Source organism: Polypterus senegalus, chromosome 12 (genome assembly GCF_016835505.1).
Source record: "Polypterus senegalus isolate Bchr_013 chromosome 12, ASM1683550v1, whole genome shotgun sequence".
Lineage (NCBI taxonomy): Eukaryota > Metazoa > Chordata > Cladistia > Polypteriformes > Polypteridae > Polypterus > Polypterus senegalus.
In genome coordinates this window covers 153,304,586-153,332,051 of record NC_053165.1, presented here as the reverse complement: position 1 = coordinate 153,332,051, position 27,466 = coordinate 153,304,586, and the positions used below count along the sequence as shown (strand labels likewise).

The 27,466-nt window shown below is 44.6% G+C and overlaps 1 protein-coding gene across 1 annotated transcript in view; it reads left to right on the top strand.

Annotated features, from left to right (window-relative positions):
• The window catches only part of fbn1 (fibrillin 1), a 260,794-nt gene that overhangs the window by 164,488 nt on the left and 68,840 nt on the right, over window positions 1-27,466 (top strand). Inside the window, exons 25-32 of the mRNA XM_039771381.1 lie at window positions 2,431-2,655; window positions 4,360-4,485; window positions 11,201-11,329; window positions 12,726-12,851; window positions 13,149-13,274; window positions 15,032-15,154; window positions 17,760-17,885; window positions 19,695-19,820. Coding sequence (XP_039627315.1) covers window positions 2,431-2,655; window positions 4,360-4,485; window positions 11,201-11,329; window positions 12,726-12,851; window positions 13,149-13,274; window positions 15,032-15,154; window positions 17,760-17,885; window positions 19,695-19,820 — 1,107 coding nt within the window. The remainder of the gene's footprint in view (window positions 1-2,430; window positions 2,656-4,359; window positions 4,486-11,200; window positions 11,330-12,725; window positions 12,852-13,148; window positions 13,275-15,031; window positions 15,155-17,759; window positions 17,886-19,694; window positions 19,821-27,466) is intronic.

The following is a 27,466-nucleotide window of genomic DNA, read 5'->3' as shown; positions in this document are numbered from 1 at the left end:
CTCCAAAACACAATTAGCTCTGGAAGCCCCTCTTATTCACATGTTGTCATCTTGGCTCGGCCTTAAAGGAGCTGGCAGGCGAGTGGCATGCAACTCCTTTATTTATCGGCCATGTAGCAAACACAGGCAGGCAAACGCTAACATGGGGGCACCATGCCGAGAAGCTGACGGGGTCCCATAGCCAGATGGCCTCAGTGCCATCGATGGAGTTTTTAATTAGATGACATTTGTGGGGACTCATCACAGTGTTATGAACATGTCCTCCACAAAACAGTTTCACAATCGTGTGGGAAGTGAGAAAAAAGGAATGTTGTTCTCTGCACTTTTGGCTTGGCTTTGCTTATTACGTTCACATTTTTCTTTTATTAAGTCAGTCTGTGGTCAGTCAGCTTGAGCGAAAGTCTGTCACAGGGAAAACACACACCAGTTCAGGGTCAACAGTCAACCAGATCTTGTGTGTCTTCAGGAAAAACAGAAGATCTGCAAGAAGCACATGACGACCACACCGAAGGTGGATTTGAACTTTGGACTCTGTCCTACCAAAGCACCTCTGTCACTTTTATTAGATTTCTGAATTGTCCACCACAACAAACATTTCTAATTTGGTGATTATTAACTGCAAGTAATCTACCTTAATAAAAGAAGAAGAAGAAGACATTATATAGGGATTTTCATAACACTCAAATGAAGGTGAGGGGGGGCATTTCACTCCAATTTCAACCTGTCCTACATGAGTAACACAGCAAGTTTGCATAAAAAGGAAAAGTGTCTGTGTATCTGTCTGTGTGGCCATCTGGTTGTTGTCTCTGTAATTACAAAATATGGAATCACAAACATTTTTTCACAAAAAATACATTGCATTTGTCATTCCAACAGATGGTGCATCATAAACATTAACACTGCTTTTATGAATCTCATACCAAATGGCAAATAACAGAGACTTATGCACTGCATTAGTCATTTCAACAGATGGCTCATCACAAACATTTGTAGTAATAAAATGCATCACTTTTGTCATTCCAACAGATGACGCATCACAAGAATTAACACTGCTTTTACAAATCCATTACCAACCGACATATCACAGAGTTACTGTATCTGCATTGCATTTATCATTCCAACAAATGGCGCGTCACATATATTTCTAGTAATAAAATGCATTGCATTTGTCATTCCAACAGATGATTCATCACAACCATTAACATTGCATTTACGATTCCCATACCAAATTGCATATAACAGAGACATATGCAAGGCATTTGCCATTTCAACAGATGGTACATCACAAATATTTGTAATTATAAAATGCATTAACTTTGTCATTCCAACAGATGGTGCATCATAAACATTAACACTGCTTTTATGAATCTCATACCAAATTGCATATAACAGAGACTTATGCACTGCATTAGTCATTTCAACAGATGGCTCATCACAAACATTTGTAGTAAAAAAATGCATCACTTTTGTCATTCCAACAGATGACGCATCACAAGAATTAACACTGCTTTTACAAATCCATTACCAACCGACATATCACAGAGTTACTGTATCTGCATTGCATTTATCATTCCAACAAATGGCGTGTCACATATATTTGTAGTAATAAAATGCCTTGCATTTTCAATTCCAACAGATAGCACATCACAAACTTGAACACTTTTTACAATTCCTAATCCAAATGGCATAATATTCGTAGTAATAAAATGCATTGCATTTGTCATTTGTCAACATTAACACTGCATTTATGATTCCCATACCAAATGGCATATAACAGAGACATATGCAAGGCATTTGCCATTTCAACAGATGGTACATCACAAATATTTGTAACTATAAAATGCATTAACTTTGTTATTCCAACAGATGACGCATCATAAGAATTAACACTGCTTTTACAAATCCCATACCAAATGGCATAACAGAGACGTATACATTGCATTTTTCATTCCATTAGATGGTACATCTCAAACATGAGCACTGCATTTACGATTCCCATACCAAATGGCATAACAAAGACAAATGCATTGTCATCCTAACACAAACATCTGTAGTAGTGCATTTTATTACTACAGATCTTTGTAATGCACCACATGTTGGAATGACAGATGCAGTTCATTTTATGAATACATGCATTACAAGATACATTTCAATAGATGATGCACTGCGAATGTCTACATTGATTCCCTAGCTTTCAGCCCAGATTTCTGCCAGATTTCTTATGTACTCCCATTTCATTTCCACTGCCTGACATTCTTTCTCCTTCTCTGAACTGCATGAATCGCCCACTTTGTGTGTTACATATGTGGTCATACAAGTTGAAACTCCAACGAAGGCTCGGGATGTGTTGACCAGATGGCCGGCTGACTTTCTTATGTTCGTAAACGTACACAACACTTTACATACCCCACTTTGTATTCTTTGTTCCAGATACACGCAAGGAAGTGTGTTACTCAAAGCACGAAGATGAACGCTGCTCCGCTCCATTATTTGGCAAGCATCTGCTGAGCTCGTGCTGCTGCTCAATTGGCGCTGCTTGGGGTCCAGAGTGCGACGAATGTCCAGAGAAAGGCAGTCCAGAGTACTTGCAGATCTGCCCTCGGGGGCCCGGCTTTTCCACGAAGGATGACTTTGGTGGGAAGCCAGTTCTGAAAGGTAAGACCCCGTAAAAAGGGTTAGGAATGAAATCTGAAAATGACCGACGTTGAGGTGTAGCACCAACTTGGATGATGTGATGTGTAAGAGAAACAAGAGAACAACGATGAAGACCCTGGGGCATTAGCCTGGTCAGGTCAGGTCAGGTTGGGGAGCATACAATTGCCACACCCACCACACAACGAAATACCTCGGGATCTTGGCAAGAAACCCCGCCCCCCAGGCATACATGTGGTCCAGTCCCACCCCACCACCCCCTGGAAATGACCCACTATCTGCCACAGCCAGGTGTTATGTGGGCGTCCCCTTGGCCTGGTCCAGCCTCTCTGGTCCTCAACAATGAGGGTCCTGTGACGTGGATCACCCTCGCGGGAAATGCGCCACATGGCCGTAGTGCCGTAACTGACGGTCCCTCACAATGCAGGTCATGTGCCTCATTCAGGACTCCACGAGCAACACAAAGTCAAACCAGTGGTGCCCACCAAAGAGACACAGTAGTGAAGGAGTCCAGTCTTCATCTCAGGTCACTGGATAGTGTCCATGCATCACAACCATATAGCAAAACAGGAAGACACTGGCCACCCCGTGTAATTCTATTGGAAAAAGAAAGAAAAAATACAAAATAAAAACACCCAGTAATTGGGGAAGCATCTTTCCAGAAGCAAGTTTATAATAGAGTTGACAAAGAGGGCGGAGCTTTCAGTTTCTTCAGTCCTCCCAGCAGGAAGAGGCGGGTCCAGGGGGACGGACACACAAAGTGACATCAGAGGTGTTCCAGCTGTCAATCAACTGCTTTGCAGAGGGAGGAGGAGAGAAGGGCATTAAGACACAGCGCCATCCCCTGGTGTGGCAGTAGAATTACAGTCCCTAGAGCCCTTTAGCTGTCCCTGTGTGCACACGTGTGACAGATGACAGCCATTAATGTACCAGCACGCTCACCGCGCATAAGCTATTAGGTGATAAAGGAGTGAGAGAGAGAGAGCGACAGTTACTCAATCAGAGACAAGGGATGGTTAGGGGACCAGAATGACCAGGCCGTGGACATTGGAGTCTGCACTACTCTTTTGGAAAGATGCCCTGGCATCTTTTAGGACCACAGAGAATCAGGCCCTGGTGTATAAATCTCACAACAAGGATGACACCAATTCTTACAGCACTGTGTCCCCGTCACTGCATTAGGGCATTGGGACCCCCCCCACACACACACACCCCTGGGTAAGCACCCCCGATGGCTTCACCAACAACTCTTGTACTGTAGGTTATCTTGGTGTATGGCTGAAGGTGTTGGCCACAAGGCTGTGACAGTGGGACAATGCTGGTGGTGATGTACATCGGGGGACACCACTGGGGAATTGCAACAGCGCCAACATGAGGAACAGTAAAGGGGTTTGAAAGCCTCTAGAGATATGGTTGGCAGGCTGTGAATGCTTCTCCTCCGGTCAGCTTCTGTTTCTTAACACTCGCTCGTTTGTCACTCCACTGGCAGGAGTAGCGAATACATACGGGGGGCCACAGTACGCCTCAGGTGTCATCACCCATAAAAACGGAGGCTGTGAAAGTGTGGAGGGACGCAGGTCACCGCCTTGTGTTTGTCACTTACAGTATGTGTGTGTGTGTCCTGTGTGCTCTGCTCTGCTCCCCGGCTTCTCATTTCTGTCAGACTTTTAGCACCCGTCTGACTTTGGTTTGCTCTCCTCTTTTCAGATATCAATGAGTGTAAGATGATTCCAAACTTGTGCACCAACGGCAAGTGCAGAAACACCATCGGCAGCTTCAAGTGCAAATGTGACGGCGGCTTTGCGTTGGACGCTGAAGAAAGAAACTGCACAGGTGAGCCATTTAAACAGGACGTAAATACGGCCCTCCAGCCCACCCTGCCGACACAAGCAGGCATCTGTGTAATCAAGGAAAGGGAAAACAATCAATGGCCTCAAAACTTAGTGTAGGATTAGAAGGCAGGAAGAAGCCTGAGTCACAAATACAAAAGGCGGCCACAGAAACACAACAAGACCCTCGGCTAAAGGGTGGGCTGTGCTGGCGCTGCAGACTGCTGCTCAGCCGCCATCTTGATTTAACTACTTTGTGGTGAAGAGTCCTCTTTCTTCACTTTCCCTGAAGCATTGCTTTTTAATCTTTGGATTTATATTAATCACTTATGTAATTGAGAGCAGATTAGAAAAACCACCATGTGTAGTGCTGTCATGGACTAAATATTGAAATCAGCAGTCAGACGGCAAACGCTACATGATGGAGCTTTAGTGCATCCTACGTGCCTGTCTGTCTGTAAGGGAACGTTATATAGCACATTTCATATTTGTTTCTGTTATCTAGCACTATAAAAATACATCATATATAATCTATCTATCTATCTATCTATCTATCTATCTATCTATCTATCTATCTATCTATCTATTATATAGCGCCTTTCATATCTATCTATCTATCTATCTATCTATCTATCTATCTATCTATCTATCTATCTACCTATCTATCTATCGCACCTTTCATATCTATCTATCTATTATATAGTGCCTTTCATATCTATCTATCTATCTATCTATCTATCTATCTATCTATCTATCTATCTATCTATCTATCTATTATGAAATAAAAATGATATAAAAAAAAATAAAAATTAAGTATGAACCACTAAAACTTACATACATACCAAATTAATAATTTATATGATACCTTTGGTTGCTAGAATTCTATTTTCCTTTTAAAAGTTTGAAATATCTCAGAACTGCAGTCTGCTCTCTTCCTCTCTGCATGCATATTTTGAAGCTACAGTTTCAGTAACTAATATTTGCATCCATTTCCATGATTTTTAAAATGTATACATTATTTTCAAGCAAACTGAACAAAACAGAAAAAGATTTGTGGTATCACAGGTTACCCAGTTTAATGTCTGTTGAATTAAAGCAAATGCAAAATAATGAAAATCTGTCAGCATGGGTGATATGATATGCACTTGAAGCCTGTGGACGATTCTATCTTGGAGGAGTTCTGTTCCATCAAGAACAAGAAATGACTTCCTGTGGTGAAGGGGTGGAGCTGACTGTATTATGGCAGGAAGTGACATCAGTGGACCTGTTGTGAGTTTGGTTCATTCTAAAGCAAAAGGGCCATTGTGTTAGTGGCAGTGTTATATCCAAAACGTAGCATTTTTAGTTCTATCTATCTATCTATCTATCTATCTATCTATCTATCTATCTATCTATCTATCTATCTATCTATCTATCTATCTATCTATCTATCTATCTATCATATAGTGCCTTTCACATCTATCTATCTATCTATCTATCTATCTATCTATCTATCTATCTATCTATCTATCTATCTATCTATCTGTTTGTCTGTCTGTCTGTCTGTCTGTCTAGCACCTTCCATATCCATTTTCTAGCTGAGCTTTCATTTCTAGTTGTCATCCCCTTGAAAGGAGGTCCGGTCCCATTCCATTCCCAGAGCTCGCGGCTGGGGGGGTCCTTGCCCACGTCTCAGTAAGCCTACATCTCAGATGTAGTGAAGACCCTTTAATTAAAGTTATTGAGTATCCACAGTGGCTTGCAGGTTCCTGATGGACAGGACAGTCCCAGGCTAGGAGACACTGCTGTTTCTTCTTCCAGTTATTTCTGATTTAGACGTCTAGACCTAAAGGAGTGTTCGATTTGGAGTGTGGATTTTAGAAATTGACCACACATTCATCAAAAAGAAACACACCAGGGCCAAGAAAACAAAGAGGCAGGAAACAGCAGTCTTTCCCCTGGGCAGGCCATCAGCCATTGCGGTGTGTGCTTTAGGCTTTAATTGGGGTTTATGTCATTCTGTCGCAGTAGGATGTCTTCTATATTACAGTAACATTTCATCTTTATCCTCTTTCTCTGACACTTTTTCAGGTTTAAATTCAGTCGTTACTTGACTCAAACTAGCAGACATTAATTAACAAGGAATACAAATATTTCATCTCCCACCTACTAAGGACGATGCTCTGTTTAAATTCCCTTTGTATTTTAGCCCAGTAATCTTCAGCTCTCCTCTTACTATCCATTTAAATCAATCCAGCAGGCTTTGCACACTGTGACAGAGAGGGGGCGCCACCGAGCCCCCAACCCCTAACACAAAGACAGTCACAGAGGTTTTTATTATCACATACAGTAGCTCACAGAGGTTTTCTCCAAGCGGTTCTCAATTTCTTCTTTCCTTCTTCCTCTCCCTCCGTCCGCCCCCCGCCAGCGAGTGTTGCCTTCCTTCATCCCGACTCTGACTCATCTGGAGGGGGCTGCATGGCTTCTTTTTATTTCAGACTTCCAATGCAGAAGCCACAAAAAAATGCTGATCATGAGACCCAACAGCACCCCCTGGTGGTACCCATTTGACCCTGCAGGGCTGACTCATGGCACTACAACTCCCATCATGCCCTGCCGCCATCCACATGGCTTACCGAGGTCCTGGAATGCGGCCATCTAGCGGATTGGGGAGAAACAAATAAATAAAACGCCTTTTCCGGAATGGGTATGAGACCCTAATCTCGGGGAAAGTGACATCAGAGGTGTTCCAGCTGTCAATCAACTGCTTTGCAGAGGGAGGAGGAGAGAAGGGCATTAAGACACAGCGCCATCCCCTGGTGTGGCAGTAGAATTACAGTCCCTAGAGCCCTTTAGCTGTCCCTGTGTGCACACGTGTGACAGATGACAGCCATTAATGTACCAGCACGCTCACCGCGCATAAGCTATTAGGTGATAAAGGAGTGAGAGAGAGAGAGCGACAGTTACTCAATCAGAGACAAGGGATGGTTAGGGGACCAGAATGACCAGGCCGTGGACATTGGAGTCTGCACTACTCTTTTGGAAAGATGCCCTGGCATCTTTTAGGACCACAGAGAATCAGGCCCTGGTGTATAAATCTCACAACAAGGATGACACCAATTCTTACAGCACTGTGTCCCCGTCACTGCATTAGGGCATTGGGACCCCCCCCACACACACACACCCCTGGGTAAGCACCCCCGATGGCTTCACCAACAACTCTTGTACTGTAGGTTATCTTGGTGTATGGCTGAAGGTGTTGGCCACAAGGCTGTGACAGTGGGACAATGCTGGTGGTGATGTACATCGGGGGACACCACTGGGGAATTGCAACAGCGCCAACATGAGGAACAGTAAAGGGGTTTGAAAGCCTCTAGAGATATGGTTGGCAGGCTGTGAATGCTTCTCCTCCGGTCAGCTTCTGTTTCTTAACACTCGCCGTTTGTCACTCCACTGGCAGGAGTAGCGAATACATAGGGGGGCCACAGTACGCCTCAGGTGTCATCACCCATAAAAACGGAGGCTGTGAAAGTGTGGAGGGACGCAGGTCACCGCCTTGTGTTTGTCACTTACAGTATGTGTGTGTGTGTCCTGTGTGCTCTGCTCTGCTCCCCGGCTTCTCATTTCTGTCAGACTTTTAGCACCCGTCTGACTTTGGTTTGCTCTCCTCTTTTCAGATATCAATGAGTGTAAGATGATTCCAAACTTGTGCACCAACGGCAAGTGCAGAAACACCATCGGCAGCTTCAAGTGCAAATGTGACGGCGGCTTTGCGTTGGACGCTGAAGAAAGAAACTGCACAGGTGAGCCATTTAAACAGGACGTAAATACGGCCCTCCAGCCCACCCTGCCGACACAAGCAGGCATCTGTGTAATCAAGGAAAGGGAAAACAATCAATGGCCTCAAAACTTAGTGTAGGATTAGAAGGCAGGAAGAAGCCTGAGTCACAAATACAAAAGGCGGCCACAGAAACACAACAAGACCCTCGGCTAAAGGGTGGGCTGTGCTGGCGCTGCAGACTGCTGCTCAGCCGCCATCTTGATTTAACTACTTTGTGGTGAAGAGTCCTCTTTCTTCACTTTCCCTGAAGCATTGCTTTTTAATCTTTGGATTTATATTAATCACTTATGTAATTGAGAGCAGATTAGAAAAACCACCATGTGTAGTGCTGTCATGGACTAAATATTGAAATCAGCAGTCAGACGGCAAACGCTACATGATGGAGCTTTAGTGCATCCTACGTGCCTGTCTGTCTGTAAGGGAACGTTATATAGCACATTTCATATTTGTTTCTGTTATCTAGCACTATAAAAATACATCATATATAATCTATCTATCTATCTATCTATCTATCTATCTATCTATCTATCTATCTATCTATCTATTATATAGCGCCTTTCATATCTATCTATCTATCTATCTATCTATCTATCTATCTATCTATCTATCTATCTATCTACCTATCTATCTATCGCACCTTTCATATCTATCTATCTATTATATAGTGCCTTTCATATCTATCTATCTATCTATCTATCTATCTATCTATCTATCTATCTATCTATCTATCTATCTATTATGAAATAAAAATGATATAAAAAAAAATAAAAATTAAGTATGAACCACTAAAACTTACATACATACCAAATTAATAATTTATATGATACCTTTGGTTGCTAGAATTCTATTTTCCTTTTAAAAGTTTGAAATATCTCAGAACTGCAGTCTGCTCTCTTCCTCTCTGCATGCATATTTTGAAGCTACAGTTTCAGTAACTAATATTTGCATCCATTTCCATGATTTTTAAAATGTATACATTATTTTCAAGCAAACTGAACAAAACAGAAAAAGATTTGTGGTATCACAGGTTACCCAGTTTAATGTCTGTTGAATTAAAGCAAATGCAAAATAATGAAAATCTGTCAGCATGGGTGATATGATATGCACTTGAAGCCTGTGGACGATTCTATCTTGGAGGAGTTCTGTTCCATCAAGAACAAGAAATGACTTCCTGTGGTGAAGGGGTGGAGCTGACTGTATTATGGCAGGAAGTGACATCAGTGGACCTGTTGTGAGTTTGGTTCATTCTAAAGCAAAAGGGCCATTGTGTTAGTGGCAGTGTTATATCCAAAACGTAGCATTTTTAGTTCTATCTATCTATCTATCTATCTATCTATCTATCTATCTATCTATCTATCATATAGTGCCTTTCACATCTTTCTATCTATCTATCTATCTATCTATCTATCTATCTATCTATCTATCTATCTATCTATCTATCTATCTGTTTGTCTGTCTGTCTGTCTGTCTGTCTAGCACCTTCCATATCCATTTTCTAGCTGAGCTTTCATTTCTAGTTGTCATCCCCTTGAAAGGAGGTCCGGTCCCATTCCATTCCCAGAGCTCGGCTGGGGGTCCTTGCCCACGTCTCAGTAAGCCTACATCTCAGATGTAGTGAAGACCCTTTAATTAAAGTTATTGAGTATCCACAGTGGCTTGCAGGTTCCTGATGGACAGGACAGTCCCAGGCTAGGAGACACTGCTGTTTCTTCTTCCAGTTATTTCTGATTTAGACGTCTAGACCTAAAGGAGTGTTCGATTTGGAGTGTGGATTTTAGAAATTGACCACACATTCATCAAAAAGAAACACACCAGGGCCAAGAAAACAAAGAGGCAGGAAACAGCAGTCTTTCCCCTGGGCAGGCCATCAGCCATTGCGGTGTGTGCTTTAGGCTTTAATTGGGGTTTATGTCATTCTGTCGCAGTAGGATGTCTTCTATATTACAGTAACATTTCATCTTTATCCTCTTTCTCTGACACTTTTTCAGGTTTAAATTCAGTCGTTACTTGACTCAAACTAGCAGACATTAATTAACAAGGAATACAAATATTTCATCTCCCACCTACTAAGGACGATGCGCTCTGTTTAAATTCCCTTTGTATTTTAGCCCAGTAATCTTCAGCTCTCCTCTTACTATCCATTTAAATCAATCCAGCAGGCTTTGCACACTGTGACAGAGAGGGGGCGCCACCGAGCCCCCAACCCCTAACACAAAGACAGTCACAGAGGTTTTTATTATCACATACAGTAGCTCACAGAGGTTTTCTCCAAGCGGTTCTCAATTTCTTCTTTCCTTCTTCCTCTCCCTCCGTCCGCCCCCCGCCAGCGAGTGTTGCCTTCCTTCATCCCGACTCTGACTCATCTGGAGGGGGCTGCATGGCTTCTTTTTATTTCAGACTTCCAATGCAGAAGCCACAAAAAAATGCTGATCATGAGACCCAACAGCACCCCCTGGTGGTACCCATTTGACCCTGCAGGGCTGACTCATGGCACTACAACTCCCATCATGCCCTGCCGCCATCCACATGGCTTACCGAGGTCCTGGAATGCGGCCATCTAGCGGATTGGGGAGAAACAAATAAATAAAACGCCTTTTCCGGAATGGGTATGAGACCCTAATCTGGGCGGGAGAACAAAACAAATGAGCGATGGCGGAAGTTCATCGCTGTCCTTCCATTCTGACAAAGGTCCCCCCCTTTACTCCCAAGAGGGATGCTGGATGGTCTATAAACTGAGCTGAGTCATGTGGCAGACTGAAGGCCCACCCTGGGTTTGTTCCTGACTTGTCATCTACACAAGATGGCAGGTCTGACTATGCACAGAACAGAGAAGGTTTTCATACACAGTCCTCATACGATAACAGTTACTGATTCATCTTCTTTGTCCTTTTCATCACAGATATCGACGAGTGCCGAATTTCACCCGATGTCTGTGGCCACGGCTCCTGTGTCAACACGCTAGGAGACTTCGAATGCAAGTGTCTGGAAGGCTATGAGAGTGGCTTTATGATGATGAAAAACTGCATGGGTACGTACCTACGTGGCACTAAAGAGTCATCAGTGCAGAAAAATACAACCGAGGGCGATCCATTCTGTTAATAAGGAAAAATAACACATGAAAACCAGAAGACCCCCCTTTATCTGTACCTGTGAAGGTCTGATGTTTCCAATGGCTCTCTGATAGAAGAGGTTTAAAATATAAAACCAAAATGGCTAATGGGGTACAGACAGCAGCAAAGTACTCACATTTGAAATATAAAAGAAGTAAAAGCAGCAGGTCGTGTAGCAGAGACGGGCAGAGGGTCATGCAGTCTGGGTGGGCAGAAGGTCATGTAGTCTGGGCTGACAAAGGGTCCTGTATCCGGGGGTGGGCATAGGGTCAGGTAAACTCAGAGGCAGAGGGTCATGCAGTCCAGGTGGGCATAGGGTCAGGTAAACTTTGAGGCAGAGGGTCATGTAGTCTGGGCTGACAAAGGGTCCTGTATCCGGGGGTGGGCAGAGGGTCATGTAGTCTCGGTGGGCACAGGGTCGTGTAAACTAAGAGGGAGATGATCATGCAGCAAGGGTGGGGAAAGGGTTCTGGAAACACAGAGGCAGAAGTGCTATGAAGTCCGGGCAGGCAGAGGGTCATGTAGTCTGGGCAGACAGAGGGTCCTGTATCTGGAGATGGGCACCTGGTCAGGTAAACTAAGAGGCATGGGGTCATGCAGTCCAGATGGGCAGAAGGTCATGCAGTCCAGGTGGGCAGAGGGTCATGTAGTCTGGGCAGACAGAGGGTCATGCAGCAGGGGGTGGGCAAGGGTCAAGGAAATTCAGAGGCAGAGGGTCATGCAGTCCAGGTGGGCAGAGAGGCAGAGGGTCGTGTAGTCCAGACATGAGAGACATTTGGATTTTGTGACATTCTTACAATTGTACTCCAGATGTCTGTATGAATTTTAATGGACGGTGTGATGGAGTGAAGGAACTGCAAGTCGTCACTGGAAACTGTTGTGGGTGCCAAACCTATCATCACCATTTAGTTCCAACTGGATATTCACAGGCCGCTATTCGTGGCAAGCAGTAAAGCTTCTGAAGAAGGCTGCCATCGGCTGTGTGAAATGCAAAGTTCTCAGGAAGGAACTTCGTCGTGTGTTGACTTCGGTGCGACTCTGAACACTGAACATCTTCTCCTGTCAGCAAGCAGGATTTATAGCAGGGGGCGGAGTCAGTTGACCTCACTGGGCGTGTTCTCTGCACTGTGTGGGGAATGAGAGAAGAGAATGCTAGCGCAGGGCGCCCCCTCTTGGTCCGGGAGCCCAGAGAGTGGTCCACAGACATGAATGTCAAGCTCTTCATATGTTGTCACACATGCAGGTGACTTTTATGAGCCGTTGCACTCTTGGATCACATTCTAACGCAACTTCTTCACTTTCTGATTCTCATAGATATCGACGAGTGTGAAAGGAATCCACTGTTGTGCCGTGGCGGCGAGTGCACCAACACCCAAGGGAGCTTCCAGTGTGTCTGTCCTCCGGGCCACGAGGTTTCAGTCGATGGATCTGCCTGTTTAGGTAAAGCGTGAGAAGGTGACCTGATACTGGAAAGCTTTGTTCAGCCTTGAGGGTGACGAGCTGAGTGGATGGGGTCATGTTTGGGAGAGCCCACCTTAAAGAGAAGGGGTGATGGCGACCTAGTTAGACCAACGACATCACTTAATGGGACATTGGGAGTTTCAGCTGCCATGAGGGATGGAGATGAGTGGGGAAGAACGAATTTACTGTACCTAAGATGGAGCTCAAGTGAGTGGTCCGTTTGGCGCCCACCTCACGTATTTTGTGTTTTTTTTTTGTTTTTCTTCTCACCCACAGATGTTAATGAGTGTGGACTGAGTGACAATCTTTGTAGGAATGGCCAGTGTGTGAATGCGGCTGGAAAATTCTATTGTGTGTGTAACACCGGATACAGCTCGACGGTGGACCGCTTGTCATGCGTAGGTAAGTACGGCTCGTGGAGGAGTTCAGGGGGTCCATCTATTGGGAAATGTGCAAAGCTCCGCTTAAAGAAATGCAAAATACACTAAACATGGCTTATATTTCACAGATGTCTTATTTTAGATGTTGAAGAAAGTGATTAGAGAGAGGAGCTCAATGCATAATAGCGCTGCTTCTTTACCGTACCAGGGATGTGGGCTCAGCGCATAGGCCTGGCACATTCTGAGTGGGTCTACATCCCAAAATTGATCTTATGGTATACACTTACCGGCTACTTTACCAGTCTAACCTGCCTGTTAACACAAACATCTAATCAGCCAATCTCATGGCAGCAATTCAATGTATTTCGGCCTGTAGACAACCTGCTGAAGTTCAAAACCAGCATCAGAATGGTGAAGAAGAAAAGGGACTGAAGGGACTCTCAACGTGGCATGGCTGGTGGTGCCAGACGGGCTGGTCTGAGTATTTCAGAAACTGCTGATCGACTGGGATTTTCACGCACAGCCATCTTTAGGGTCTACAGAGAGTGGTCCAAAAAAGGGAAAATACTCAGTTAGAGGAAGGCAAAAAGGCTTTGTTGACACCACAGGTGAGAGGAGAATGGCCAGACTGGTCTGAGCTGATAAAAGACAACACTATCTCAAATAAGCACTCGTTACAACCGAGGTGGGCAGAAGAGCATCTCTGAACACACAACACGTCAAACCTTGAAGCAGGTGGGCTACAGCAGCAGGGCCACTGCTGTCAGCTAAGAACGGGCAACTGAGGCTACAAATCACATGGGCTCACCAAAATGGACTAAGAAAAGGTTGGAAAGATGTCACCTAGTCTGACGAGTCTCGATTTCTGGTGCAACATTCGGAAGGTGGGGTCATGTCATCAATATGGAGGCAGGGATTCATCCTGCCTTCTATCAATGCTTCAGGCTGGTGCTGCTGGTGAAGGGAATCAGTCCAGTAGATCGAGACGGTGATGAGTTCATCAAGAACATCGGGGGGACACAGTTGGAAACTTGTGAAGGGGAAATTTCATACAAACATTCAGAAGTTTTTCTTGTCATGGACAACTACAGACACTTGGAATACGTAAGCAAGTAGTGTGGCTTAGTGATAGAAGTTGGTGGTTTGTGAAGATGACCACGTTTGACCAGCAGTACACCACCTGCACTTCAGAAGATCTCCACCACCTGCAGCTAAGCCTGTTCAGGCCCAGCCAGTACTTGGATGGGAGACCAACGAGTGAAAGTTTGGGTTTTTGCAGGAAGAGGCGTTGATGAGGCCAGCAGGGGGTGCTTACCCTGCAGTTAGAGTGTGGATTCTGATGCCCACAGTGCAGTGACAGGGACACAGTGCTGTAAAAATGGCACCGTCCTTCAGATGAGACGTAAAAACCGAGGTTCTGACTCTATGTGGTCATTAAAGATCCCTGTGTATCCTTCGTAAAGAGTCGGGGGTATCCCTATGTCCTGGATAAATTGTCTATCACGACGTACTGTAGTCATTCTGACCCCCTAATCATCCCTGCTGTCTGACTGTCTCTCTGCAGGGACCTTCAAATCTCGACTTGATCTTATTTTAGAAGAGGCTTTGTTGGGCCGAATGGCCTGCTCTCATCAAGATGCTTCTACCGTTCTTATGTTCTTCTTGTGTTTTTGTTTTTTAACTGTTGTGACAGACCGCTAGGTGGGCCGCGATGACACCTGATTCAGTCCCATGCTGACTTCTGTTTCATTATTTAATCTTTGAATCATTCCTGTGCAGATATTGACGAGTGCACCATACAGAATGGCGGATGTGAAGCCTTTTGCACCAATTCGGAAGGCAGCTACGAGTGCAGCTGTCGGGTCGGGTTTGCCCTGATGCCCGATCAGAGGAGCTGTACAGGTGATGTGTATTATTATTTTTTTATATAGTTCATATTGTACTGTCACAGTTTTAACAGGAACACCGACACCTAATTAAAAGTGATTAATAGCTTGTACGCAAGGCGACAAAACTAAAACATCTTACCACGCTCTATACGAAGATCAGCAAAATACCAAACAAAAGATAGATAGATAGATAGATAGGAAAGGCACTATATGATAGATAGATAGATAGATAGATAGATAGATAGATAGATAGATAGATAGGAAAGGCAATATATGATAGATAGATAGATAGATAGATGTAAAATGCAATATATGATAGATAGATAGATAGATAGATAGATAGATACTTTATTAATCCCAAGGGGAAATTCACATAATTCAGCAGCAGTATACTGATACAAAGAAACAATATTAAATTAAATAGTAATAAAAATGAAAAGAATTAAAATAAAATTAATGTTAGCATTTACTCCCCCGGGTGGAATTGAAGAGTCGCATAGTGTGGGGGAGGAACGATCTCCTCAGTCTGTCAGTGGAGCAGGACGGTGACAAAAGTCTGTCGCTGAAGCTACTCCTCTGTCTGGAGATGACACTGTTAAGTGGATGCAGTGGATTCTTCATGATTGACAGGAGTTTCCTTAATGTCCGTCACTCTGCCACAGATGTTAAACTGTCCAACTTTAATCCTACAATAGAGCCTGCCTTCTTAACAAGTTTGTCCAGGCGTGAGGCGTCCCTCTTCTTTATGCTGCCACCCCAGCACACCACCGCGTAGAAGAGGGCACTCGCCACAACCGTCTGGTAGAACATCTGCAGCATCTTACTGCAGATGTTGAAGGATGCCAACCTTCTCAGAAAGTATAGTCTGCTCTGACCTTTCTTACACAGAGCATCAGTATTGGCAGTCCAGTCCAATTTGTCATCCAGCTGCACTCCCAGATATTTAAAGGTCTGCACCCTCTGCACACAGTCACCTCTGATGATCACAGGGTCCATGAGGGGCCTGGGCCTCCTAAAATCCACCACCAGCTCCTTGGTCTTGCTGGTGTTAAGGTGTAGGTGGTTTGAGTCGCACCATTTAACAAAGTCCTTGATTAACTTTCTGTACTCCTCCTCCTGCCCACTCCTGATGCAGCCCACAATAGCAGTGTCATCAGCGAACTTTTGCACGTGGCAGGACTCCGAGTCATATTGGAAGTCTGATGTATATAGACTGAACAGGACCGGAGAAAGTACAGTCCCCTGCGGCGCCCCTGTATTGCTGTAAATAGATAGATAGATAGATAGATAGATAGATAGATAGATAGATAGATAGATAGATAGATAGATAAATGTGAAAGGCAATATATGATAGATAGATAGATAGATACTTTATTAATCCCAAGGGGAAATTCACTAAAGGGGCCTAAAAATAGCGAAAAATTGAGGGGTGCAAAGTAAGATAGAAGGCTGACGTCATTGAGTGTGGGGGGTTACATGTGAACCCAGCTTAGTGAGGAGCTTGACTGTGTTTATTAGAATGCAGCAGAAGAACATGATGATAATTTATGGGATGCCCAGCGAGGAGGTGTACAGAGAGAAGAGTAGAGGACTCAGCACCCATCCTTGGTGCACCCCTGTGCATGTCTAGTGTGCCTTTGACAATTCGCCTCATCAGGACACGCAGTAGGATCTGCCCGAGATGTCGGAGTCGAACCATCTGATTGTTGTAGAGACGATCACATCTGTGTGGGACCACTTTTGGCCACTTCTAAGTTGCTGAAGTTCATCCCGTTAGATTCCTGGAACAAAACACAGTTTGTGTTTTAAAAACCTTCTAGGATCGAGTTGAGCCATTAGAAAACTGAATTTATAAAATCGACATGTGTGAAAAGAACAAAATTAATGAAACGATCCAAATGCCTTGTTGCAGTTTATAGTTACGCCTTTCGGAGTAGGAGCTGAACCAGACACGTTTCGTTTTTCAATCCTTTTATTTTCCTTGACTCCACATGTTCGCTCCTCCCGACCTCACTGATCTCCTCCAGACTTACACTCCCTCAGATCGTCATCTGCAGCTCTGCTTTCTGTAGCACACATCAAACTCTGTTCTATGGGAGCTCGAGCGTTCGCTCATAGTGATCCTCTTCCCTCTCGTATCCATCAACTCGACTCAATAACACATTTTAAAACTGCCCTCAAAACTTCTCTCTTCAAACTGGCATACCAGTTATGAATTTAACACTGTTACTGCCTGTTATCTTTGATGTTTGCTACTACCTCTGTACCGTCTATCCATCCATCCATTATTCAACCTGCTGTATCCTAACTACAGGGTCACGGGGGTCTGCTGGAGCCAATCCCAGCTAACACAGGGCGCAAGGCAGGAAACAAACCCCGGGCAGGGCGCCAGCCCACCACAGCCTCTGTACCTTATTGCTATTTGATTTTATCATCCTCTTTGTTTTTATATCTTTGTTAGTTAATTTCATTGTAAGGTGACCTTGAGTTTTAAGAAAGGCCCCTATTAAATAAAATGAATTATTATTGTTATTATTGCTGCCATAAATATTTTCCCTTTGTTATTTATGATTTGTTTCTTTTTTTAATGAGTGATTGTGTTTCTTCATTTGCTACAGACATCGACGAGTGTGAAGACAACCCAGAGATCTGCGATGGCGGACAGTGTACCAACCTTCCTGGCGAATACCGCTGTCTGTGTTACGATGGATTCATGTCGTCTGAAGATATGAAAACGTGCCTGGGTAACTCTGCACCTGCCTGTTCTTATCTCTTGGAAATTTTAAAAGTATACTTTGTCACAACACACCAGCAACTGCAGGTGTGCTGCTTGTAGTCGGGACCCGCTCTATCCTAACACAGGGACACGGGGGTCTACCGGAGCCAATCCCAGCCAACACAGGGCACAAGGCAGGAAACAAACCCCGGGCAGGGCGCCAGCCCACCGCAGTTATATTATATTATACAATATTATCCATTATCCAACCTGCTATAACCTAACTACAGGGTCACGGGGGTCTGCTGGAGCCAATCCCTGCCAACACAGGGCGCAAGGCAGGAAACAAACCCCGGGCAGGGCGCCAGCCCACCGCAGGGCACACACACACACACAACCACACCAACCCACACACCAAGGACAATTTAGGATCACCAATGCACCTAACCTGCATGTCTTGTGACCGTGGGAGGAAACCGGAGCACCCGAACGAAACCCACGCAGACCCGGGGAGAACATGAACAAAGAGAACCAGCAGCACTACCCACTGCGCCACCGTGCTGCCTGATAAGTGATCCCCTAACCTGAAGTCTTAACTATAGTGTCACCAAATGTTATGTCATGTCTTTGGACTGTGGGAGGAAACCCAGGCAGACACTGGGAGAACATGCAAACTCCACGCAGGGAGGACCCGGGAAGTGAACTTGGGTCTCCTAACTGCGAGGCAACAACACTACCCACTACGCCACCATGCCGCCCCTGTAGTTGTTGAAAAAGAAATAAAAAATCATACAAAGATGCCAAGATATTAAAACTAAAGAAGTTGCAGTTTATGGCCTTTTCAATGGCTCTTAGGGTGCAGTCGTATATACAGTAAAAATATAAAGGCCAAAAATAAAATATATATAGGCTCTGTTGCAGCCCAATATCTAAACAAAACTAATAAGACTCCCTCAAAAAAACAAAAAACAAATCGGGGTCTACACTGGCTTACTGGGGTTGTCATTTCTTTAACGTATACCCACAAGCCGCTAGCCACTGAGCCGCACAGTCTCTCTCTTGGTGTGCTCTCCACTCTCGTCTACCACTTCTCTGCTGTCCGGTCCCCCCTGTCTTTTCAGTCTGAAATAACCTAAAACCAGCCCATCTAATGATACGCTTCACCATGGCATCTCCATTCTTATCCTTGGGATACAATCACTTTATCCAAATCCCAAAAGTGACAAAAACAAAATCAAAACTGACGTTAGCACCCTTAACGGATACTTTTATTATATTAACAACTCTCAAATCACACGACATCGACAATAAACCCAAACTTTCCTATTAAAATCCCCCCTTAATACTCAGTCTTCTACCTACCCACGCGGCCACGCTTTACAAGTACGGACGGTACGCTGTGTTTAAAACTGGCGATAGTTCTGCCGAGCATGATGTGCACAAAGCCCTCCGTGGAGGTACGTTTAATAAAACTCTTCATTCTCTTTTTTTCCTTCCTTTTCTTACAACCCTCTTGTAGCGAAACAGGTAAATGCACGTCCCCAAAGCATATACACTTACCGCCATGTCCACGGCACCGGGAAGGCTCGTTACCCGTGTCTCCATGAGACTCACGGTCTCACATACTCCGGGAAAAGAAACGTTTTTTTAAGAAGTCGTAGCTTACATGTTCTGACAATTAGCTGGAAATAAACCCTGGGAAAAAATGGGGACAGTTTGACCCCCTTGCCCTCTACGCCCGGCTTAAGTATTCTGCACGTGAACTTTTACTTTCAGCCCTGACCCTCAGTTTGCCACAAGTGTCCTGAGCCCGCAACTCCTTTCTTTTTCTTTACAGATGTCGACGAGTGTGAACTCAATCCAGAAATCTGCCTCAGTGGGAACTGTGAGAACACCAAAGGTTCCTTCATTTGCCACTGCGACTTGGGCTACTCGGTGAAGAAAGGGACGACAGGTTGTACAGGTACTTACCATGCATGGGGAAGGAAGAGAAGGTTGTTGTAAGGGTCTTGCTTAGTATAAAATGGAATCCGACCCATGTATGCAACTAATGAGCGCTGTGGAAATGATCAGAAAGAGAAATACGAAGGTGTGGAATGACGAACATGAAAAAATATATTGGTTAGCGCATGGTTCCTTTACAGGAGCGACTTCAAAACAGAACTGAAGTACGCAGAACAAGATGTCACATACTGTATATCTCGGGTTGACAGGAAGGGGTGTGTCTCTGGAGTGAGGGACAGGAAGTGAGGTCAGGAGGGCTGGAACAGGAAGTGAGGTCAGGACAGTCAGGCAGGATTTCCCTCTATGGGTCTGCTGAGTAGGAAAGAAAGAAGACATTAGTGGACAGCACCACCCCCTGGTCTGGCATACCATTAGACTTATTTAAGCTAATCGGCTGCCTCCCTTACACATGTGTGTGGTAACATATATATATATATATATATATATATAGTGTAGGCGTGCTTACTCTGTGATAAGCCAGTAGCCACACCACCTGCACTTCAGGGGAGCTCATCCACCTGAAGCTAAGCGCATTCAGGCCCAGCCAGTACTTGGATGGGAGACCAACCAGGAAAAGCTTGGGATGCTGCTGGAAGAGGCATTGGTGAGGCCAGCAGGGGTGCTTACCCTGGGTTCTGTGTGAGGATCCCAATGCCCCAGTGTAGTGATGGGCACACTGCGCTTTAAATATGGTGGGGTCCTTCAGATGACACATAAAACTGAAGGAGCTGACTCTATGTGGTCATGAAAGATGCCTAGGCATCCTTTGTAAAGATGTCCTGCCTAAATTGCCCACCACAGCCTATACATTCTGGACCCCTAATCATCCCCAGTCTCTAATGGTCTCCCTTTCTCACCACGTCACCACCTATCTGCTCATGTGCACTGAGTGTACTGGCACTATAATAGCTGTCGTCACATCATCTAGGTGGATGCTACACATTAATGGTGGTTGAAGTGGCTCCCCACTCACTTAAGTGCTATGAGTAGTGAGGAAAAGCTCTATATAAATGTAAATATTATTAATATTATTTTATTTTTATTAATGAGGGTGACCGAGTTTAACAGGTATGAAGCACGATGGCCCTTATAGCTCCATTTTTGACATTTCTCATTATGGCCCCAACTCAATGCCTTATGAATTTTAATGCTTCTCTCCACAATTGCTTTTCCTCTCGTGAGCCACGGTGGCACGTCAAGCTTGTCATAAAGCAATCAGACATGTTTTTGGAAATCTGCTTTCTTGTTCATCACTTCTGGAGAGGAGGATAATAAATTGTTGTCACTGGTGCCACTGGGGCCTCATTTTTGTTTTCTCATCACTGTTTATTTGGCTATTTTTTTAATGAATGAAAGTGGATGTCTCTAATGCCTGTCGCTGCTTTGAGTGACTGTTTATGGCCACTGACAGTCCACTTCTCAGCACAGAAAGCAGGTACTGTCACTCTCTAGCTGGCAGGTGTATTGGAGCTGCATATGCCATCTGGTTGGGGGGGGAAGGGTTAGTGGTGGGGTGTACGGTGCCTGAAAACACAAAGACTAGTTAGTTCAGACATTGACTGATGTGCTTGGAATCGTCACGTGTTCCTGAATTCTTACCCTTTTCCTAACCTGCTTATTCTAATGAACAGATTCAGGAGGTGGTCTATCTCGGCCTGGTTGCTTCCCTTTCAAAGTCTTGTCTTATCTCCTTTGATTTCTTTGTTGATCTGTTTATTTATGTTCATGATCTGTGGTATTTTTCTTTGCCTGTTCTATGTTCCATGTGTGTTGTGGGTGGTACCCCCAGGAGGTGGGTCTACCTGTCAATCACCACCAGGAATTGTCCTCCTCTGCCCTATAAATCTAGAGGGTTCTCCACAGTTCCTGGTGGTTCATTGTGAATGCTCTCTGGAATGGCGAGTTCTTGTGCTTTTGCACATTTTTAATGCCTTGCATTGGGACCCTGTTCACTTTGGATCACCTTCTTGTGCTCCACAGAGCTCTGTTGTGATGGGAATACTTTTTGCGAAGAATAAATCTTATATTTTATAAAGATTCGGTGCTTAGTCATATTACTTTGGGGAGTTTGGGGGGGTTGATGATATCCCCCTCTAGTGGGCATTATTGGAAGTGTTTGGGACAACATTCTTTGGAACTCTTTAGTGCTTGGGACTTATAGTTCACAACATGGGGGGCTGGAGGCAGGAAGCATCCCTGAATGGAGTCACGAATCATAGTTTTTGTTCCCTTAGAATTCATTTTTTCCAGTTTTGTTTGCTTAATGTCTGTTTATGTCACCACAGTGATATTCTAGTGGGGTAGTCACCTCCATGCTGTGTATAGAAACAGCTCTTGTTGTCAATTGCAGGCCCTGGATTTTTATGCATGATATAATTATATGTACACTTTAAAAGATTGTGCTACCCATTTTGCTGTATCTAATGTTTGTGTAAAAAAACAAAATGTATAAGGAATTGATCTCAAATTTAGAATGAGAGGCAAAGGACATCATCCTGGCACTTAGTATTGCCTACCATTTTCAGATGTGTTGCCATAAAATGTGAGAAGCACCTACTGAGGTAGCCACGTCTGTCTGCATGAAACATCTCAGCCTCCCGTCAACCGATTTTGTTGAAATTTCGCACACTTATTCTTTAATGACGTTCTTCAATTGAATTTTCATTGAAATATCTCCAACAGATCAGGCTGTACAAAGTTATGTGATTTTAAAATCTCCCATTGAAAGGCATTGGCGAATCTGCAAACCCGTCTGTCTTAAAAAGGAGAAATGTTCTGTGCAACAAATTAGTTTGCTGTTTTAATCTTACAGCAGTTACACCAACTTATATATTTTGTATATTTTCATCTATTAATGGTCCAACAGCCACTCAGATTTCCAATCAGGGCCAGGGAAAGTGCGAGTGCGGACCCTCATACAATAGCACCCTCCTGCTGCTGCTTTAAATTGGGCTTGGGGGAAACGAATAAGCCTGGCATTCTCGAACGTGAGATTGTGACTCACCCTGGTGGTGCACCTCCGGTAGTGCACTCAATAAAAACATTAAATGTGGAGAATGGCAGCATCCTCTTCTGTTCAATCTGTCAGCATCCATTTTTTTCTGATGCTACTCGTGTGCGTGTCTATGGCTTTTTTGTTTTGTACTATAATGCTAATAACTCGGGAGCTCTCCACGGCAAGGATCAACAATAAGAATAATTATATTTATATAGCACTTTTCTCACTACTCAAAGCACTTCTCATATTGAGTGGAGAGCCACTTTAATCACCACTAATATGCACCACCCACCTGGATGATGTGACGGCAGCCATTTTTTCATCAGTACACTCAGCAAACATGTGCTGTTAGGTGGTAAAGGGGTGAGGGAGCCAATTAGAGGCACGGGAGGGGGGCCAGAATGATTAGGCCGCAGTGGGCAATTTAGCCAGGACATCAGGATATACCCTCCTCCTTATGAAGGATGCCCAGGGACCTTTTATGAGCATAGAGAGTCAGTTTTGCGTCTCATCTGAAGGACGGCACCATTTTCACAGCTCTGTGTCCCCGTCACTGCACTGGGGCTTTAGGATCCACACACAGACAACAGGGTAAGCGCCACCTGATGGCCTCATAAACTCATCTTCCAGCAGCGACCCCAGCTTTTCCTAGATGGTCACCCATCTAAGTACTTACCGGGCCCGAACATACTTGTGTGTTCCGTCTTTTTCTACATTTTTGGTTAATATTTTTGGCTTTAATGCTCGACCTCACTCGTACTGATTTTATGTTTTCTGGTTCGTGGCCCGATTTTCTTTTTACCGTTAATGACTTACTTGTGGTCATTACAGGCGTGGCCTGCCATACATATAAGCACCCAATCCCATGAGGCGAGGATTAACAATTAACCAATTGGAATGAAAGTGGGAGGACCAATAGGAAAATCCACAAAGCTATGAGGGAGACGTGCTGGCTCATCCCTGACAGTGTCCAGCAGTGCGGATTTAAGTGCAGGGCGCTGAATAAAAATTTGAAAAAATAAAGCCTAATCACTGAACTCAGACAAAATATTCTACAAATCTGCATGAATTTTAAATCAAATAATACAATTCTTGCATTTAAGGGAAACTGATCCTCAGGATGTTTACACAGTTTATTCTTTCCAGAAGGTTCAGCATTGCTGACCGTTACCACGCTGTAAACTCTGAACACGTGCGTGGAAGTTTCATTACAGATTCCATTGTTCTGTTGTAATCCAGCTTCAAAATGCAACAAAAATGTGTATTTATGTAATGATGGGACACCGCGCCCAAATCCTTGAGTTACAAGATGGATGGTGGGACTCGAGGGTATTTCAAAATCAGAAAATGTTTATTTTTGGAAATTGAGGAGCGAATGCTCGGACCAGGGAGACGCGCAGAAAACAAGAATCACACAAGCGTTAGGAAATGTAAAGCCCTCAAGTCTGCAGGACACTACACGCCAGGAGTAGTACGTTAACAAATAGAAAGAGGAATCGCCCTAAAGACGCCATAAATTGTTGTTTGGTCCTCTGGGATTAACAAAGTATATGAAAATAAAGAAAAAACAATCAAAATCAAAAAGAATGAATAGCAAAAGCATGATGTACTTTCTCCTGTGCCGCCATCTTAAATAGGAGGCCACTGCCGTTAGAATTCTAGTTTTTTTCATGTCTAAAAGTCACATGCATCCTTATATTTTGAACACCTTGTTATACAAGGTGACTTGACTTTGCTCAGTCAATGGAGGCTCTGATCAGGGCTCTCGAGAGACTGAGTGAGGGGTCTGAGTGTCTGGGCTTGCGAGGGTCCTGATAAAAACCAACATCAGGCCTTTAATGAGCTCTTGGGCACGGCCATCAGCAGTGTGTCTGTCTGCGGAGAGAGTGTCGACTTCGTCAAGAGGTTTACTTACCTCGGCAGTGACATTCATGTCTCTGGTGACTCTTCCTATGAAGTCAGTAGACGGATTGGGAAAGCATGGGGGGTCATGAGGTCGCTGGAAAGGGGTGTGTGGCCCTCATGATATCTCAGCACAAGTCTTTAGAGTCCTGGTGCTTCCTGTCTTGCTATATGGTTGTGAGACATGGACGCTATTCAGTGACCTGAGATGAAGACTGGACTCCTCCATGTGTGTCTTTCAGGAAAATCCTTGGGTACCGTTGGTTTAACTTGGTGTTGCTCATGGAGTCCCGAATGAGGCACATTACCTGCATTGTGAGGGAGCGTCAGTTGCGGCACTATGGCCATGTGGCGCATTTCCCTGAGGGTGATCCTGCTCGTAAGATTAGGGTTGTTGGGGACCCAAGTGGCTGGACCAGGCCAAGGGGTCGCCTAAGTAACACCTGGCTGCAGCAGATAGAGGGTCATTTCCGAAGGGTGGGACTGGATCACGAGTCTGCCTGGGAGGTTGCAAACCAGGATCCCGAGTTGTTGCTCCGTGTAGTGAGTGCGGCAACGCTCTGTACCAGTGCATGCTCCCCACCTTGACTTGACTTCACTTGTTATACACACTTTTTAATGTTCTCTTTCATGTCATTTTCCGCCACCCTTTTGTGCTTTGCTTTCATTCATCCAAAAGGGCAAAGTGAAAATGGGCCAGAAAATGAACCATAGTGCTGAGAATAAAGCCTGACAGATATTGAAACCCAGAGTGTGATCAGCAATGAAAGTCGCTACGCATTTTGACATTTATAAATGTGAAGCTTGAAACATTGCAGTATGAACTATACCCACGACTATAAAACGTCACTGTGATGACTCACTCTGCATAACTTACCCAGCAAGCCATTCACAAAATGGCGGCCCCTGTGACAAAAACAAAATGCAGTTTTTGATAAAAATAAACAAAAACAATAATTTTATTGAGCCAAAATGTTAATTCAACACAGAGAGGAAGAGGGGTTGGGAGTATGCACCGATACAGCACGTTTGCTGCACCCACTGCACGACAGACCACCTCAGGATCCTATTTAGGACCCGAGTGCAGCCCGGCAATGGGTGACACCTCAGCACCACACTAGTTTGAATGCAATGGAACAGTATGAATTTTTTTTTACAGTGGCTGGAGTGCCAATCCTGCCACCAACCTCCTGAGTATCCCCTGATTCTAATTCATCACAATAATAACTAAATGATAGAATTCTTCAAATTCAGAAATGTAAAAAATCATATAAGAAAAACAAATCACTGTAGGAAGTGGGAATTCATGACAGTTTTTAAACACGGATACCACCATCTTGTCTTTTTATGGCTGACGATGACTCCCATTGCTACCCTGTGACCATCAGCAGCTGCATTGACTGATGTCATCTTGATTTTCCAGACAAGATGGCAGCGCACTTCGGTTTCCATCCAACCGCCTATCCTAGCAAGTTTCAGGTGCAAGGCAGGAACAATCCTTGGGCAGGATGCCAATCCATCCCAAGGGTGAACACGCAGTCATCAGGGGCCAGTTTAGCAGCGGGAATTCACCTCTTCTAGCTTTACCTGTTTTTGTTGTCCATCTTTTGACCTTTTCATTTGGACAAGCTGTGCTACCCGTTGTGGCAAAGGCGCTATATAGGCGTTGACCCGACACAGACTGACAATGGAGGCACAGGTAAAAATAAACAAAAAGATTTTTTTTTTGTCTTCAGCTATGGGGCGCATCTTCCCCTTGTCCCACAGACCCTACACAGTCCCAAAAACACCCAAAATCACACTCTTCTTCTTTCTCCTCCACCCCTCCCAGGCAGGTTTGTCCTCCTCCTCCTCCTCCTCCTCTCGACTCTGGCGCCCTGAATTGTGGCCGCAGGCTCCTTTTATAGCCCTACCGGAAGTGCTCCAGGTCTTCACCACCACTCCTCCCAGCAAGCATTGTCCTTCGACTCTCTCTCCTAATGGTGGCTGCTGGCTACCTTTTATAGCCCACCCAGAAGTGCTTCAGGTGATTGATGACCTAGATCCGGCTGATTCCAGCCCACACGGGCTCGTTGAGCCATGTAGCTCCTCTGGGTGGTGGCCACGGTGCCATGAGCCCTGAAGTCCCACGCCTGTGGCCCCGATGTAACCCAGGGGGGCTGCCACCATGTGTTCCGGGGGATGTAGTGTGCATCCCATGGCTGCTCCCCTGGTCCCAGTGTCAAAGGGGCGTCCCAGCCGGGCATGGTTCCCGGCCGTCCGCCACACCATCTAAGATGGGTCGAAATGGAAGTCATCGACGTAGACCTCAGCATTAACGTTTCCAGTGCACCATCTATCGGAATGTGTTTTTCAAGTCATGTGGTAATGAAATGTATTACATTTTCATACCAACAGATGGTGCATCTGTCATATGCGAGGTACAAGACAAGGGAGGTTATGCTTAAGCCTCGTAACAAACAGGTGACACCTCATCTGAAGTGCCACGCACATCTGTGGTCTCCATATTCCAGATGTCCTGAGGAGAACGACAAGGCTGATTCGAACTGAGAGGTGTGAGGTATCAGGAGGGACTGGAGGAGGAGCTGAGCCTTTTCAGTTTAAGCGAATGGAGATTAAGAGGTGACATGATGGAAGTGTTTTTAAATTATGAAAGGAATTAGTCCAGTGGAGCGAGACGGTGGCTTTAAAATGAGTTCATCAAG